This window comes from Apaloderma vittatum, unplaced genomic scaffold (genome assembly GCF_000703405.1).
Source record: "Apaloderma vittatum isolate BGI_N311 unplaced genomic scaffold, ASM70340v1 scaffold11074, whole genome shotgun sequence".
Taxonomy (NCBI): Eukaryota; Metazoa; Chordata; class Aves; order Trogoniformes; family Trogonidae; genus Apaloderma; species Apaloderma vittatum.
Window position 1 is genome coordinate 77789 of NW_009714403.1, and position 17992 is coordinate 95780.

Consider the following 17992-nt stretch of genomic DNA (forward strand, 5'->3'; position numbering starts at 1 on the left):
GGGCACCATACGAAACAAAGGAAAGATTAAAGCAAAAAATTTTCACACAAAAAAAGTATTTTCTGGAGTTCTATCACTCCTCCATCCCTCCAAGTTATTTTCTACAAAATAGTGTCTCCCGAAAGCTCTGGCTTTAGCAGCTGCAGTTAGTCTGCACCGAACTCAAAGAAAACTTCCACAGATCAGATTGCCAGGCACGGCTCGAGGTGTTACATCCCGGGTAAAATTAGTGTTTATATCCTGGCTTCGCACCACTGACACCACAAAAACCACAGTCCCACATCCAAAAGAAAATTCTGACCGGAAAGAGGCCAGTGGTGAAAAAAAAATACAAACGCAGCATTCAAAAATCCAGAGTTTTAGACCAACAGAATTGATCCACTGAGGAATTTGAATGAATGTCTCCCCGAGCAGTCATCAATTTTACACCGCGTGACTTAATTCCTCTCTTTGCTCCTTCCTTTACTCTAGGGTGAACATTAACAGCAAAGTCAACAGCAGATCCCTCTCCACAGAGAGTCTATTTGGGTGCAGCTTTTGTCTGCTGTTTCGTATTGCAATCTTGAGGGTTACCTGTGCAGAGGAGCTGATCCTGGAAGTATCCCTTCCCACACGAAGCCACGCACTGCCCGTTCTTCAGCAGCAGCGACGCCTGGCACGAGGAGCACTCCAATCCATTGGTACAGGTCAAGCATGTTTCATTGCAGGCTTCCGAGAGAAAGAAGAGAGAAAAAACAAGACATATTCATCCCCAATAACTCACTCCAGTAAAACGAGACCGTTCTGCCTCGTTTTGGCAAAAGGGTTTGGGTATTGGCCTTTTTCAGTGGCTTCCACCTGAAACCTCCTGAAGTTTTTACTATACTTTATGTGCCTGAATGCTTTTACAAACGAAGCCGGGCAATCTCTTTATAACAAGCCCGTGGGATCTTGCAAACAGAAGTGCATCTGACAGAGTATATGCAGAAATTACCTAAGCAAGCCCCTCCATCCTGGTAGAAACCCGATTCGCAAGTCTCCACGCAGCGGCCGTTCTGCAGCTGCCTCGTCGCGTCTCGGCAGGCGTTGCAGTGATCGAAGGACCGAGAGCAGGTCAAGCAGTCCGGGTGGCACTCGACTGGCACGAAGAAAAGGCAAAAAACTCAACAACTATCAGGTGTGTTTTTGATGAGGAAGGTACAAAATAAAACACACTCCAAAATCAAAGTGACATTCATCGCTTATTTCTGTTAGAGGTTCAAGGTATGTCACTTTTGGAGGGTTGTTGTTGGTTTTTTTAACCAATATTGCATAAAAGGGGATAAATATTAGATTGCTGTGGTCTAGTATGTGAAAAATTATTACACAATCTTAGTTTTTCAGACTATTGAAAAAAGGTCCACGGGGTTTCTCAGCACTAAAAAGTGTAAGTCATCAGGAATTAATGGTACACATCAACCCGAATTTGACTTTCCTTCAGTCAAACTCTGCAATAAGTCATGAGTGTGTCCATCTTGGGTCAGAGTACAGCTTGCAGAGCACTCCCCCTCCAGTCAAAAGCTTTTTGTCACATTTCCTGACCACAGGTACTTTCTGAAACGGCGTGTCTGCTCCCTCTGCAGAGGCCAAGAGAAAGACTATTTCTGGTTCACTGCTGAGCTGCTTGGGCTTGCTGCAAGGAAAGCTGTCTGTTCCTTCCTGACAAGTCAGCAAAAAGGACTCCAGCGCTGAAAACTCTCCTTCTAAAGAAACCTGCAAGTTTCCAAGGAGATGTAGCTAAGGAAAGAATCAGGATTCAAGAGCTACAGAAGTCACGCGACTGAAGGTAACAATGAATCCATGGTGATTAACAGGAGGAATGAATAGGAGGCTCTATCTCTTATCCATTTCCTTCTACCAACTCTCCAAAGGTATATGCAGTCCCATCCTCCCAGTCTGACAGTGAACTGACTGGTTGGAGAGGTACGGAATGGATCATTTCTCTCTGGGCACAAAACAAAAATCCCTCTGCTCAACCCAAATGTCATCAGGGAGAGGGCAGAGTGGCTGGTTTTAACATAAATACCGCTGTGCTTAGGGCTACGTGCCTTCCACTGGCTCAGAATGAATGAATTCTCTCTGCTTGCTTCCCCCAGCACATCTGCGAGAAGCAGCAATAAAATTTTTGCTGGCTTTAATGAAGCAGATGCATTAGGGACTGATGCTCTGGGCTCCCAGACTGAATTGCTGCAGGCTGGATCGCGCATTTGTTTCTCACCCCCCTCCAACGCAAAAAAAGAAAAAGACAGAAGGAGAACAGCGGGCTTCCATAAAGAAAATTTCCATTTACCCTTTTAAGATACAAAAAGTTTGGCCCTGGATGTCCAACACTACGACTTCAAAGCCTGACTTTTCCAAAATGCCACCACTGTGGAAGTTAAAGGAAAGGGCCAGATTTTCAAGGGTAACCAGTACACAGTGGCACTTCTTGATAAGAAGGAGAAGTGAGGGGGGCTGAGAGCACTTTATAATCTGTCTCCTCCTTAAGAGACTGCAGGCGCTGCTCCTTTTCAAAAATCCAGAGGAATTTTATCCAAACTGTCCAAAACCCATTTTCCTCACTTTTCAATTTGTAGTGCTTTGCATTTTTATTAATATGCACTAAATAACCGGCTATAAAATATTAATATGGCAAATGTGCCAAAGCAGTCCTGCAAGTGACAGCATAATTAAACTGTGAAGCTATTTTCTTTTTACTGAGATAAAACATTAACTGGAGCACTCTAATAAAACTAAAGTTATATGAATGCAACCAGAAGAGCTAGCAACATGAAAAATCAGCAAACCACAAGTACAGCCTCCCGACTATGACATGTAAATCAAGGAGAAGGACAACGTCCTGGAGAAAAATTAATTTATATGTAAAATTAACACACCGGCTAAGGCTATCCTAATCTTTTCAAATAATTAGGAACTGGCAGCCATTCAGCCCCAGGTGAACTTGTGGCATAACAATGTAAGCACCTCAACATGAGGAGAAATTTCTTTACTGAGAGGGTGATGGAACACTGGAACAAGCTGCCCAGAGAGGGTGTGGAGTCTCCTTCTCTGGAGACTTTCAAAACCCACCTGGACGCGTTCCTGTGTGACCTACTCTGGGTGATCCTGAGCTTGCAGGGGGGCTGGACTAGATGATCTCTAGAGGTCCCTTCCAGCCTCAAACACTCTATGATTCTAAGCAGGCTCTTTCCCACTCCAAGAAATAATTAGCAGCCCATGAACTCCGAAACCCAACACAAGCATCGGGGAGAAGCAACCGTCGTTGCTGGGTCCGTACCTGGCTCGCAGTGCGGGCAGCAGCTTCCTTTCACCTCGACGGCCAGGCTGCCCGGCGGGCAGGGCGGGCAGGAGCGTTGGAAGCAGGTCACCTCCCCGTCCTGGCATTCGCATTGTCTGCAGGGCCCTTCTTCTTCTTCCCATTTCTCTCCATTCTGCACAAGAAACCCGCAACAGTTGGCGTCAGTGGCGAAGGAGAGGCTTTGCGGCAAGGGGGTTTATGCCACGCGTGGACATTTCCGGGTGAATTTCTGGCAAATCTACGTCTAAACTAAATATTTCTGGGACTGTTTCAGCCTGCTGACACGGGGCTGCCTGCCTCTGTACCCTCTTGCCTTTCCAGAACAGGGCAGCCTGCAAAGCGCCTACTGAGAGGAGTCCTTGGCCCATGAACACCTGAGCACATTCCCTCTCCGTGCTTCCTCCAAAGCAGGGTGTTTTTTCATTCCTTTTACCTTTTCACCTCCTTTCATTTTCTCTTGTCTCCAAATTTTGCTGCCTCACCTGTCCACTTGTTTTCCACAGTCCAGCAACAAGCGCTTGAATCTGCTCTGCATCTGAACAAATAAAATACCCGTAATCTATCCTCTGTCCGAAACTATGTCTTGGCGTAATGACCTTTTTGTCACACTTAAAATCTCTTCCCAGCCTTCACAGCATTTTATTTCCTCTCCTCCTTTCTTCTGTTGCCTTGTTTTCCATCACTTTGGACTGGCTGGAACAGGGAAAAGCGAGCATTTTAAATGCCTGTGAAGCTTTCATGCCAGCTGCTCTCTTAAAAGGGATAAAGTATTAACTGAAATAAACCTGACACCTTAATACATTTTACCTCACTTGGGTCAGAGAGAGAGGTCTGAGGAAAGAAAGGCAAGTATTAGTATTTTACAAAAAACCCCAAACCAGCCTGCAACTTGCAATTTCTCACACATGCTGGCAAAGAGCAGCTATTAGCTTCAGTCCTCCTCTGTAAGAGCAATAAAAAGTTCATTACTGGTACATTTAAACCAAGACACTTAACATTTCCTTTCTATTTCACTTGAGAAGGAAAGTTCCTTGAAAATACTCATAAAATAATGGACTCCTGTTGCAGTAAAAATGATAATCAGTGGGATACAGAGGCAGAAAGCTATACGTTGCACCTTCTACTTTATAGAATTCTAGTCAGGCACCTTGAATTCTGTGAGAAGTGCAGGAAACCTAAGGGGACATATATTAAATATTAAAGGGAAATGATTGCTTATGCCGTCGAAGGGAAAGCAAGGCAAACTAAAACTCTGCAGCGGATGCAAGTGTTATAAACAAACGTGTTCCGTAAACTGTAAAAGGAATCTGCAGACAATATTACCGGATTATTTTCCAGCTATGCTTGCAAATAATATCCTTCTCCAAACTGGAGAGGGAGAGTCAATTCCTCCAAACCTTGAGGAGCAGAACTCACTGTTACGTGCTCCAAAGTACCAGGATACTCACAGCTTTGGTATGTTCTTCGTAAACGCAGTAACTATTACTTGAAATACATTCAGGGCAGCACTTCCCATCTAAGTGAATTAATTCTTCACCCTGTGAAGAGAAAGGTTGCAGCAATTCAAACAGAACCGACACCACCGAAAATACTGTGGAATGCAGAGGCAGACCAGCTCTTGCCCTGGAAGGCAATCTTCAATATCTAAATTTCATCTTATCTTCTCTCTCTACGCCATTTCATCTCTGTAGGAACAGTTTGAAAAATGTGCTTAGTGAGCACTGCAGTTGCAGAACCAACCTCAGCAAAGGCCGGGGAATTCAGCGCTAACACCATTACCTCATCCCTAAATTCTGCAGAGAAAGACCCTCCCCGGTATAATCCACTGCAAGAGAATGGGAAATGTCATATTTTTCCCGTGGACCACTGCCAAGATATCGATGCATAGAAGCTTACCTTCATTTGAAACGTTCTACTTTTTTTCCCCGAGAGAATTTCAAAGCACATGCTCTATTTATCCCAGATGGAAAAAGCTTGTTCTTTGTTACAACCATACGACTCGCCAGAATCCACTTAAAAGACTTTGGAAGTTTGAAAGCAAGAATGTAGCAGCAGGAAAACAGAACGAAGCGCCCTAATTCATCACAACTTTTTGTGCTCAGGTGGAAGTTGAATATTTAGCAAAGAGGGAGACTGTCCTCAGGAACCAGGACACAGCTCAAAGGAAACATCTTTGATTTCCTGACCCAAGTAGCTTTTCTGGACCAGGTTCTCACATGCCGTAAAATCAGGCAAGGTACACAAAAGCACAATTAAAAAGTTACAAATATGTGACTAAATTAGATTTGGTGCCGATCCACACTGGAAACTTGTTTCATCTATGCCAAATAAATGTTATCACTAACAGTCGTCCTAAATCTTGGTGGGCACGATCTTCTTTGCTTCGCAATCAGCCTGATTACGTACCTGCGACAGAGAAATCGCGACCGTTTGCTAAATGTCTGCGAGGGGCTCACGGACCCGAGGACATCACGCAGCTCACGCTGGTTTCCGGTTCAGCGTGCAGCTGCTTTCTTCCGACGGCTCACAAAATTCAGCGGAGCGCCAACTTTACCCATGAGCTTTGCTGATTTACACTTAGGATCTGTTCCAAGCGGTCGCTCCAGGATATTTTTCACCAATTTGTGTACGTGAATTATTTAAGACATAGGTAGGGCGGTAACATCAGCGGTCACAGTTCGTTTCACCAAGGTAATACAACTAATGCCCCATTTCTGAGAAGGGGTAAGAGGGGAGAACCCACATGGTTCTTAAGTCTTTGAGGACCACACACAGCTTACATGTCTCTCTGCTGGTTCTGTACTTTAAATCATTACTTGAAAACGCCACTGGCAGTGGTTGGATCTCGCGTCACTACTAAACTCTCCCATCCCTGCTCACACACGTAAACACACGCTATAGGAATAGAGACCAAGCAGCCACGGAACGTGGCTCACCTGACCAGAAAAATGCAACCACGCTGCTCTGCCAAGACTCAGAAAAGGGAGAGGCTATGTGAGAACACTTGTGGCTTTGCTCAAGAGAGACTCATCACAATCAAGGTTGAGAATGCTGAAAGGCAGCGATGGGCCGGGAGGCTGAAAAGAGAAAATAACGTCTTACGCCATCTCTCTCAAACACGGACGCACCCACACCCATGTGTACCATTCCCTGCTAGCACCCTGTCCTGGTCTGAACCAAAAACCACCAATCCTGTTTAATAATTTTACTTTTCAGCTCAGCCCTTTTCCGAACGTTGTCGAGAGCATGCTTACTTAGCTTGGGGTGCTGGCAAGTGCCTCGGCAGGATTACTGGACGCTCTTGACAGTTTGAGAGGTTTTGGTTGAGCGCATCCACATCGACAGCCGTGGCTCCCCCCCCCAAACTTTACTCCCCAGCCCATCATCAACCTGATGAAAATCGGTTTTTTTGAAGATTAGGGCAGAATCACCGCAGACACTTTCATTTGGCAGTTGCTGGACAGGTTTGTTTGAAAGGGTTTATAATCTAAACCACCAGCTTACCCTCACGTAACGCTGCTATACTACGTTGAGCTGTGTAGGATTTGCAGTTCGTATCTGCAGCCTCATTACACGTTAAACGGGACGATGTGACCAGAAAATTAATAGTGCCTTAATGAAGAGATGAATCCAAATGATCCAAGCTTCACAGCAGCTCTGGTTTATTGATGCGGGCGCCTAAAAAACAGACCTACAACTCCAAAAGGAAAAAGCAAAGGAAAAAGAAAATATTTCGTTTGCTTTTTGCGTAAATATTTTATTGTACCATCAAGGTAGGCTATGATGGAACATGACTTGAGGAAGCTAGTTTATCTTAAGGGAAGCCACGCAAAATAAAAATTCCTTGGGCAAATATCTTTTATCAAGTGGGACCACAACGTTCGTCTACAACAAAGGACATCATCTTCCTCCTTCTCTCTTCCTAGCAACCACATTTCACTCACTGCAAAATTGCAGCAGTTCATACTCTTGACAAATAATATAACTTTTTTAGATGCTTGGGCTTTTAGATGGGGGGAGGTGTTGTGAAAAATTGCTGTGTGAGTGATAATGCTGCCCAGTTTTGAGCCCCCCCTCCCAGTTATGAACCCTACACGTTAACATCTCCAGCTACAGTTCTGTAAAACAGCCTCGGCTTTTCTGAATAATGGATTCTTTGTCAGTACCCAAGATATGAGCATGAATATTAAATAATTCTCCCTACTGAGCCATGACAGCATGCCATCAGCATTAGTGTAAATGATCCAATTTACAGCCGTGAGCACGCAGGAAGCTGACTGACGCAGATGCAAGTGCACAAGATTTTACGACCACCGTGACTTTCCACCCAGCAAAATCTCTTCGTGCAGCTTAAGGTCAGATCCTCATCAGCAGAACTACACCAGCGACAAGAGTTTGGGTCCCACATCCTGTGCATTTTTTCGATTTAAAAGGCACGATCTCAGACTGTCTCAGATAAATCCTTTCTTCGTGATCGTTATTCAGGACCCCATTTGTGGATTCTCACTTTTTGGAACACTCATTAAAACAATCTAACCCAGCGAATCCGTTATGCCTAAATTTTGGCCGGACTTCAGACAGAACACAAGGGTGCTGCTCTCCAAAATGTAGCACACAGGCAGCGTTGCCAGAAAAGCATCGCAACTGGGAGAGAAAACCCAGGAAGCTGCAAGTCCTTCCCTTCTCTTCACCGATGCTGTGGAGTAGCAGGTATAAAGCAAGGATCAGCCCACTAGTTCAGAGAGATGGAGCGACAGACGACACAAAAGTCTTATCCCACTGCAAAAAGGCAATTCAGAACTTATTTGTGGAGTGTGTGTGAAGCATTCAACCCTATTTAAGGCACTTTGCACACCCACTACAGAGCAAAGATAACATAACTTGGGAAGGAGGGTGTGTAACTTTGGAGTAATCAGCACTAGGAATAAAATATCCTACCAGCTTCACTTCTGTGCCAAAAACAGCATGGAAAAAATGGAGAAAAGTGAAATGCTGACTTCCAAATCTGACTCCCTTACTGAAGCCCACTGCAGTATACAGAATGAGGATAAAAGGAACATTTTTTTAGCTGTTAGCTATTGCTGACCTGCATGTCTCTCCCAACATTCAGCTTCTGGTAAAGTCAGCGGTCACTGAACCCTCTGGGTGTGTGACCCTGCATTAGAGCAGGCAGACAGCTGTGTGGGAGGGAATCCAACTTCAGTCAGGCACTGATTCGCGCTGGCTGGCTTCACAACACAAGACCACTGAGCAGTCAAGCTAGCGTGGAAAATCCAAAGTTTAGTCTCCTTCCTTGGGAAGTGTTTTCAAGGTAATTGCACAAAACAAGCCCGGAGAGAAGGGCAGGCTCTTTGTACGTCAGTCAAGGAAAAAGGAAAAGGCAAGGAAAAAAATAAATCACGAGACTCGACGGACACATCCACAAAGGAAAAAAAAACCTTTCTCACCTTGGCACACTCCACTTTGGCACACTCTGCCTTCTGGCAAGTGACCTGCCCTTCGTCACACACGCAGAAGTCGCAGCGAGTGCTGTTCCACATCTCGCGGTGGTACCTGACAGCGCCCTCATACAAGCAGTTTCCCTTGGAAGGCACACACTCCTCGCAGCACTTCCCGGGACGCTGTGCTTTGTCCTCCCCCTACAAAACAGGAGCAGTCATTGAGCAGCACTGTCCGAACCCGTGGCACGGATACAATGCTCTGTGGAGCCAAGGTGTTGGAGGTGACGGATTTGTAACTACCTTCTGGCAGGTAACAGAGTCACAGGTCTCTCTCACACACCTGACTTCTCCTCTGTAACACACACATGAGGTGCAGGAATTTTTTCTCCACTGTTCGCCATGCTGTTCAAAAAGAACACATATTCAATTGTTAAACTCTCATTCTAAATTACCAAGTTGCTTCCCGAAATCTGTGCTTCTTAGGGAATATGACAGCTCCTTCTGAATGTCTGTATCTGAATGAACTTGTCTTAAAAAACACTTATCTCTACATGATCAGCAAAGCAGGAATAAGAGGTGTGAGATCTAGATGACACTGACGTATATTCCTCATTAACTGCAAAGCCAGTGACACTGGTGAGGCTACTATTATTAGGAAAAAATAATCATTAACAGAAAATCCCACATACGTACGTTCATTAGATGATGCATTAAATTAATTCCAGGTGATACAATGAAAGCTCTATGTACTTTGACCTTCACCAGTGCTTTCTGCTTTCCTCCTTCGAAAAAAAAAAGCGAAAAGAAAGTGCCTAATCTGTTTTACCTTGCAAACTTCCTTCCTGCTTGCCAGCAAATTCTTATCTGGTCCTAATTTCTTTCAACTCTTCTGGCTTTTCAGGAAGAAAAAAAGGCAACAGTTGTACTAAGCTATCAGTGCTGGCAAAAAGTCAGATGTCAGAGAGAAAGGAAAAAGAGATGTGCCAGAACTTGTGAACAACTGCTTTTTCGTGTGGCTCGTCAAAGGTTACCTGATACACTCTTCCTGACACCGAGCAGGGCTTCGGAGCACATTCTGGGCAGCATTTTCCAGGAGACATAACCATAACTTCATCCTAAACAGAAGGCAGGAGAGGCAAGTAAAATAAGAGCATTTACGGTTACCGTGGGGCTCAGCGTCACCACCTGGAATTCCAAGCATTCAGTATCTGTGTGATAACCCCCTCCAAGCTTCATTTTGGCTCCAATATCCAATATTTCCAGCATGAGATGGGTGCAGAAAGCTGGGAAAAAAAGATATTTCCCACATCTCATTTTTCTCTGGATGGCAACTGAGGTCCAAGTACACAGATAGGGATATGGACGCAGAGAGAGAGACACACATGCACAATAAAGTACCTATATCCAGGTATACAGACATATAGAGGAAAAAAACTATGTAAAACCATGGAGAGAAGCACAGTAAAGCAAGAGGTGGAGCAGAGGGGTTTTTTTCCTGGTACTGCCACATTTTGAGGCTTTGAATGTGTGATTTACCCTTGCCACCTTGCAGGCATTTGCATTGTTTCGGTTAAAGCCATTCAGCATAACTGGCTGTACACGCATGACATTGTGCTTCAAACTGGATTATCCTAACTTAAACTTTTTCATTACTGATTTAAACCACACTGGAATAGGTTGGCACTGCACATCCGTATAACAGTTCCTGTATGCTTCAACTCCACCCATCCAAGATGTGTCTGTAATTCCCCGGCTACAATTTCACACACATCTGAGGATTTGGAATGAATTGTTCAGCAGCACCATCCTCCAGTCACATTGGGATGACTGGGAGACTGACTCGCGGACTGAAAGGAGCGTAGAAATGTCTCCAGCGCTGTTATCTCATCTGCTTTGTTAGCCAAATCATGAGCTTCCAAAGAAAAAGTGGAAGACTTTGTACAAGGTAGATCTCCCAGCAGAGTTAAAAGAACTCTGTTGTGGATTTTGGTGAGATATGTGGTGGGACATTGAGGTACATACGAGTAGAGTTTTTCAAGCTCCTTTCCCATAGTTACCTGAACGATGGAAGATGAGAGGTTAATACTGGGAGAATTTCGGTATTTGCTTCCGACAGGGAGCGGAGAATGAAGAAAGTGACAGAGATAAAGGCACAAGCAAGCAAATGCTGGGTATGACTGAGAGCAGAGCAGGATCCTTGCGCATCCTCCTAATGGCCCTTCCAGCGGGCACCTTGGTAGGAATTATCTGGAACGCCATCAGAATTGGTTTTCTGCCGCATTAACTCGGACGCTTTCAGCCTGTTATTCTCACATACATCACAGCAACAATACAATCGTTTCTGTTCCCACAAATTAAATCCTAATGATTAGCTGATTAAACATTAGTGCCATCAGTCAGCGGGTAGCATCAGTCTGTTTGGAGTGGGAAAGGAGGAATGTAAAGCAGGCATAAATTTGTTTTAATGCACAGTACTTAGTGAACACTAATTAAGTATCTCGGGACAAAGCAAAACACAATTAGCATGCACAGGAACAGGTGGGCTTTCCTTCTAGTGAAAAGAAAAAGAAAAGAGTGTTAAATGCACAAACATCCGGTCCAGCAACAGAAAGCTGGGTAAGCATCAACAGGAAAAAAATAGTTTTTGATTACTGCTTTGGTTTTTCTCAGTGCTACATGGAAGTGTGCTCAGACAGAGCTTCTTGATCATCGCTGAAACGTGGTAACAGATTAAAAAACATTTTGGGAAATGGCAGCCCCTAAAACATAAAGTCAAGGTGAGAAGGAGGGATTTCCAGGGAGCCAGCTCCCCGCATTTTCTTAGCATGGCACACCTTTGGAAAGGAGTACACCAAGGTGCTCAAGAAAACTGGCATGGGAGGCCCAGTGGAAAGAAATCCAAAGCACACGGTCACACCCTTAAGCATTTCCAATATTAGAACAATATTAGAACAATATTTCCAAAATTAGAACAAGAATTCAAAACCTCGAGTCACTTGCTGAACTCATCTTACTGGCTCTGGTGATTTCTAAACGCGAGCACATGTAAGGAATAGTGCTCTGAGACTTTTTGTTTAAGTTGCTTTGTATTTCTAAACTCTTTAAGTCAAAAAGGGAACTCCATCCACATTTGACTACATTCAACTTTATTTCTAAAATTCTTGACCAAATAGATAAGTAGACCTGCAAGACAATCTTTTCAGCTGCAAACCAAACAGTGAAACTTCTGAAGATAAACCTCCACTAAAAATCTTGTGTTTTCATTCCTTTCTTCACAGGAATAAAAACATTTCTGGACCAGTCCTACAGAATTTTCTTAGTATAAAACAAAAAGCAATTTCTTTGGATAGTACTTGTGCTTAATCAGCCAGCAAAGGCATGATAAAGTCGTGGGGAAAGATCTTAGGGCAGAGATAAACACATAGGTGCACAGTGACAGGCTTCACCATCGCTCTGCATCGTTTCCACACACAAAAACTCCCTTTCCTGGATCGCCTGCCCGTTGGCCAAGAGATTTGCTTGAGAATTTGAACATCGTCACAAGAAGGGAACCTTGCCAAAGGAAAGACGATGGCCACAGGGTCCTGACCTGGCTGCACAGCAGGGGCTGGCAGGAAGCTGTGAAGCACTGAGTCGCGCCGTCGCTGCAGACGCATTTGGAGCAACGTCCGAAGCGCCAGTCCTCACCGTCCCGGAACGAGCGTCCGTCGAAGGAGCAAGGCTCTAAGAGATACAAAAAAAGAGGACATATTCTTTTCTGATGCCCTCGAATCCCTTTCCATCACCCAGAATGAAAACATTGATTTCATGCACTTCAGAATTCAAAATTTTGGTTTGTCAAAGCAGGTAGTGAGAGCAACAATTCCAGCAGTTTTCCCAGAGTTGGGAATTAAGAGTTCTGGATGCACTTGTCCCACTGGACTTCCATAAGAAAAAGCATCCAGTAGCTCAAGTAATTTTGGAACTTGCAATCTGTGTCTACAAGTGCTGAAGGTATCCTCTGTACATAGGAAATATCTCCTTCTTTGTTTCCCAGATGTTCATGTCCAAAATAAGGACATTTTAGGCATATCTGATCACTTGAGAAGCTGCTAGAAAGGCAAAAAAGGTAGCAGGACAGAAGGAGAATTAAGAGACACATTTGACACCAGTATCTTTCCAGGAAAACCAAACAAGAAGAGAAAAGCTTGCCAGATTTGGGACTAAAAAGGAGATTTCCAGTGACCAACGAAACCGGACAATGCCCCGTTCACACCCAGTACTCACCTCCGCGGCCCACACATTTGGGACAGCAGGATCCCTGAGCGGTGTATTGCAGCTCCCCTCGTCCGCAGGTGAGGGCCGGGCAGGCTGTGGGGACGCAGTTCACCTTCCCGTGGGCACAGGAACACCAGACACAGGCAGAGCTGGCCCACTGCGTGCCGTGCTGCAGCACACAACACAGCCAGAGGCACAGGAAACACAAGTGTAAATCCAGCTGCCAGTGAGACCTGTAAATACATCTTCTTCCTTTTAAGCCCTGCTAAACTAGTGTTAATTTCACGCTTAGGCAGGCCCAGGCAATCTTTGTAGACTTTACTCCTGGCTGCACCGCTGCAGTAAAACAATAACTTAATACTGGTAAAGTAGCAAAGCTGGACAATCAGCCTGATTTTGCTTCTTGCTGCAGAGCAGCATCCAGCAGCAACACGCTGCTGAAGACCCAGGGTAATGGTTACACATCCTCTCCACTACAGTTCCTGTAGGGCTGAGTCTAAACTTAGAGATGTGTTTACCTGAGAGAAATATTCAGCATGGGCCCCAGCACTCACCTGACCACAAGGTGGTCAAGCGAACACACACTTACTGGGCTCCACTACTAGTAAAATCTCATTCAATTTGCTTATTCATGAATGCAGAAACAAGTATCTCTACCCTGAAGCATGGTGAGTAAAAACTGACCCCAGGCAGAAATAAGTCGGTGTGTTGCAACACTTTTCAACAACGAGAGAACGTGATATTGAATTAGGCAGGGAGCAAAAAAGCTCTTGTAACATAGAGGATACAAATTTTCTTCGATGAAGCTACCTCTAGGGCCAGTGTTGCTAGCTGGCTACTTGTAGAATGAAGGTCGAGTCATAAATCATTTGAGCGGCTTACTGACAAACCGAGAAAACTTCTTCCTGCAGGAAACCTGTGCCAATCACCAGGATGAGACTTTGCACCCACAAGAAACCTTGTTTCACAACCACCTCAGAGTGGAATCATGGTGTGAGATAGGTACAAACATGCCTGTACTCCCTTTGAGGTGCCCACTTATTCACCTGACTTGTGTCCCAAAGAACAGGCTTACAGAGAGCCGAAAGAAAAGAGCCGCAGCGAGCGCACAACACAGCAAAATGCGGCATCAGCAGCAAGAAGAAATATAAGGTTATGTTATAACATAGTATCACCCAAATCACAGGCGTAAAGAAATATGAGAAGAGGATGGATGTGCTACCCCTCCTATTCCAGTCTAGCTCCTAACAGATTTATGCTGGTCATGCCTCAAGCTGAAACACAGGGTTACAACATCCATCTCAGGTGTAGAGTACAAGGTAAAGATATTCAAATGTATCTGGGCATTTCGGCATATTTCTTAAGATTTCAAGCCTACCTCTTGTCCAAAGGAACAGTCTTTAGGAGACCAGACATAGGACCTTGGTCTAACCCATTTTTCCAGGTTTCCCTACTGTTCAACACAATTTATTAACTATTAGCAATAAATCTTTATTTTTTTCTTATCTGTAGACACTTAAGTCTTATTGTTTTGGCCTCTCATCCCCTCTAAGTTAAACCACGTCCTGCTACAATAATTCAGAATTACAAACTAGATAAGCCAGGTCGCACACCAGCAATCAATCTGGCTGCAGAGAGAAAAGCCTTCTTTCAAGATAATTAATAAGTGTGGTGCAGCGTGTTTTTTCTCCCCTCCTAACATCACTGTGTCGTCTCAGTCACCCACAAAAAGAGCAAAACTAATGAATGAGTGGGAAACTTTCTCCCCTCAAGCTAAGCAGGACACACTAGTGCTCAGCGACGTTCTCATTTTTTTGCCAACCCTGCGGATCAACCTCCAGTTATATTAAATTATCTGATCGTGAGAGGATATAAGCCCAATGAACTATTCTTTTCCCACAGCTAAGCAGCCTTCACTGACCTGAACCGACCAGAGAGCCAAAAACTGGACAGGATTGCCCCCGCCAGGGAACGCGACGAAGTACTCACGCTGCGGATCTTTCCTTCGTGGTGGCAAAATCCTTCAGCTTGGGACACACACTCAGGGCAGCACTTGTTTGGAGCTATTTGGAGCACTTCTCCCTGAAAAGATGTTAGAATCCAATCAGCCGTGGATATCTAAGGGATTCCTGCGCAGAACGGAGTCGTGACTTGTTTTGTTATAATAAAAAACCAAAGACATTGCAATGCCAAAAAATTGTCTTTCCTTTCACCTCTTCATTTGTACGATAAAAGTGACCAGAACCATTTGAAATGTCACCAGTTTTCTGTCTCTGTTTTCTAAAAGAAGCACTTTGTTTTTTTCAAACCAAAAAATAAAATTTCTCATTTCAACGTTTCCTTCAGTGCCGTCTTTTTTAGGAGACGGGAAACAAAATCAAGTATCTTATTTCAGCTTAAACCATTAAACACAATTCATCTGCGATCCTGCTGTGGAGAAGCTGTTCTTGGTCTGTTTTGATTCACACAACAGAAGAAATGTTTGCTGATTTTCCCGCCTACTCAAAACATTCAGTAGGCGCAGCAGCAGGTTTTACATACAAATATTTAGAACACCACCGGGTCTGCTTTTGGCAGAGAACGCCTCGTTTCATTTCGGCCTCGTTGCTGTAAACAAGATCAGCAATATTAGCCTAAATCTTATAACATGCAGATAAGAACTAAACCACGGAGACGGGTGGCAATTTCTAACCTTGTTCATCATTGGTTTGTTTATGCTTGAAGGGTGATCGGATTTTTTTCTTATGCAGAGATCCTTGATGATCCTTTTCAACATTTAAATGGCCAGAACACTTAAATCCTTTGTCTTGAAGATTATCCACGCCAAGGAGTCACACGGATTCAATCCACACTATAAATGTATTTCCCTTTATAAGCTTTAAAGTTGCCCCCTTGTCATCTCTCCAATTTTTTTAACTGAACATCATCTTCTCTAGCCCTCTCATTATTAGGTGTACCATGAAAGCCCTCTTTCCATTTCTCTCTTGTTTAGTACAAAAACCACAAATATTTCTTTCAGTCTTTCTTTAATCAACCGGTGGTGATAACAATGGGGAAACCCAGTAAGACTTAAAATTATTCCCTCGTTAACGCTGTCATATCGGAAAACATTTTAACCTGTTTCATGAAGCCATATAATTATATTGGCAGTGCCTCTTTAAAACACTAATTTTCGTTGTCGGTCATGCGTACTACGCCAGTAATCCAGATGCTAATGCAAGACCAATTCCATGGCCAATTAGCTGTAACCATTAATGAAGACTCCGACAGAGAAAGACAAACAGGAGACAAGGAAAGCTCAACAACCATCACAAGGCAGAAGAAACTGTAAGACCAGACAATCTCAGCTCTGTTGTTGTTCATCAGGGTGGAAAGCGTCCATCTGCGTATTTGAGGGAGCCCTGGCTCCGCATTCGAGCTGGAGGGTGACTGGAAGCTGAGTTCATGCTGGGAGGTCCGAATCCAGTTCAGGGGCTTCTTTGGGGACCAGAGCGCCCGCGGAGCGCAGGCAGCCCGCAAGCTGTTTCAACCCCAAGCCTCGGGCTGGAGGGTGGCAAAAGGGACAAAGGCTTCACACGCTGGGTTTTAAAGGCGGCGTGTTTCTCGCACGGGCTCGCGTCAACGAGGCTGAAAGGGCACCGAAACTGTGTCTGACCCTGGGCACTCACACACACCCTGGGACGCGGAACAGGATTTCACCGCTCCCTCTCGCTACCCTCAAAGCCTGCTGTGAAGCTGACCCTGGGGTTCAACGGGAGCTGTGGGGAGGTAGCCGAGCCCCCGATGTTGATATGGCAGCTGTCCCAGCGGTGCAGGAAGATAAGCAAGCGGCTCTCCTCTGCCGGTTCCTCCAGGGAAACACCTCACGCTGCATCTTCTTGGTGTGTTCCTCTTAAGACCAGAGGAGCCTGGCTTCCACAGGGAGTGTAGAAGCAATTATTCCAACCATTCTCACCAATCCTTTCCATGTAATGTGGCTTGGGGGACTCAAACGAAGCATTTCGACATATTCCAGGCATTTAAAGCAGGGGACAAAATGACCTTTAAAGGTCTCTTTCAGCCCAAGACATTCTCTATGATTCTATGACTCTAACTCCAGAGTGACCTGACATTTCTCCCACCACAAAGAATGGGTCGGCTGGCAACTGGACCATTGCAGCCCCTCACCTTCTGAAAATCACACTGAGGGTCTTGGCAGGTTGTAGGTTCACAGGTGACAATATTGTTATGGCAACGGCAGTCTTGGCAAGAATCTGGCTTCCAAACTTTGTTATTCTGCAAATAAACACAAGTTTTAAATTAGACCCAGACAGCAAATGGCTCGAATGCGGACAGACTGTAAGAGGGAAGTCTGCACCAGACCACGCATTCCTCCCACACGCTTGCCAGGCACACAACTTTGGTACTACTCAATAAATTCAAACGCAGTAGAAAGACAAGGCCACACGTGGCAAATAACCAAGTATAATGGCAAGATAGTTGATAGGACGTAACCTCTGGTCATATCAAGGTGATTATAGCACCTCTGGGAAGTTCAGACTGTCCAAACTGCAGTCACTGCTGTGACACCCCATAAGCTGATGGGGAATGTACACTTACATGCTTGAATCCAAGTGAGCTGTTGAACATAACGTTCAAAATTTTCCGTCGCCAGGACCATGGAAATAAAAAGGCAAAAACATGATGTAAATCGTGCTGTAAGATGGAAGGAAAGGTCTGAAGAGCCTACAGTGCAATTCAACTGATTAGTCAAAAATGGTGAACGCATGGCCAGGCACGGGTAGGCTCTACCTGGTCACATTTACTCCAGAAATGACACGAAGAGGACGGTCCAGCAGATTTGGAAATAGCTGTCACCACCACTCAATCAGTGCGCCCAACTGGAACACCCACGGCTAATTCGCAAGGGTTTTCACCACCCCTGCTTGAACCCTTTTCCATTTCCCCCTGTGCCAGGGTCATGATCCCACGCCGCCAC

General features: G+C 44.8%; 1 protein-coding gene across 1 annotated transcript in view; it reads right to left on the reverse strand.

The window, feature by feature from the left end:
• FRAS1 (Fraser extracellular matrix complex subunit 1) overlaps window positions 1–17289 on the reverse strand; it is a gene marked incomplete at both ends in the record, with an annotated part of 94577 nt that extends 77288 nt beyond the window's left edge. Inside the window, 11 exons of the mRNA XM_009868767.1 lie at window positions 574–708; window positions 974–1117; window positions 3296–3449; window positions 4765–4854; window positions 8764–8955; window positions 9058–9159; window positions 9789–9872; window positions 12347–12480; window positions 13024–13183; window positions 15004–15096; window positions 17182–17289. Of these exons, the coding sequence (XP_009867069.1) occupies window positions 574–708; window positions 974–1117; window positions 3296–3449; window positions 4765–4854; window positions 8764–8955; window positions 9058–9159; window positions 9789–9872; window positions 12347–12480; window positions 13024–13183; window positions 15004–15096; window positions 17182–17289 (1396 nt within the window). The remainder of the gene's footprint in view (window positions 1–573; window positions 709–973; window positions 1118–3295; window positions 3450–4764; window positions 4855–8763; window positions 8956–9057; window positions 9160–9788; window positions 9873–12346; window positions 12481–13023; window positions 13184–15003; window positions 15097–17181) is intronic.
• Window positions 17290–17992: the final 703 nt, after the last annotated feature.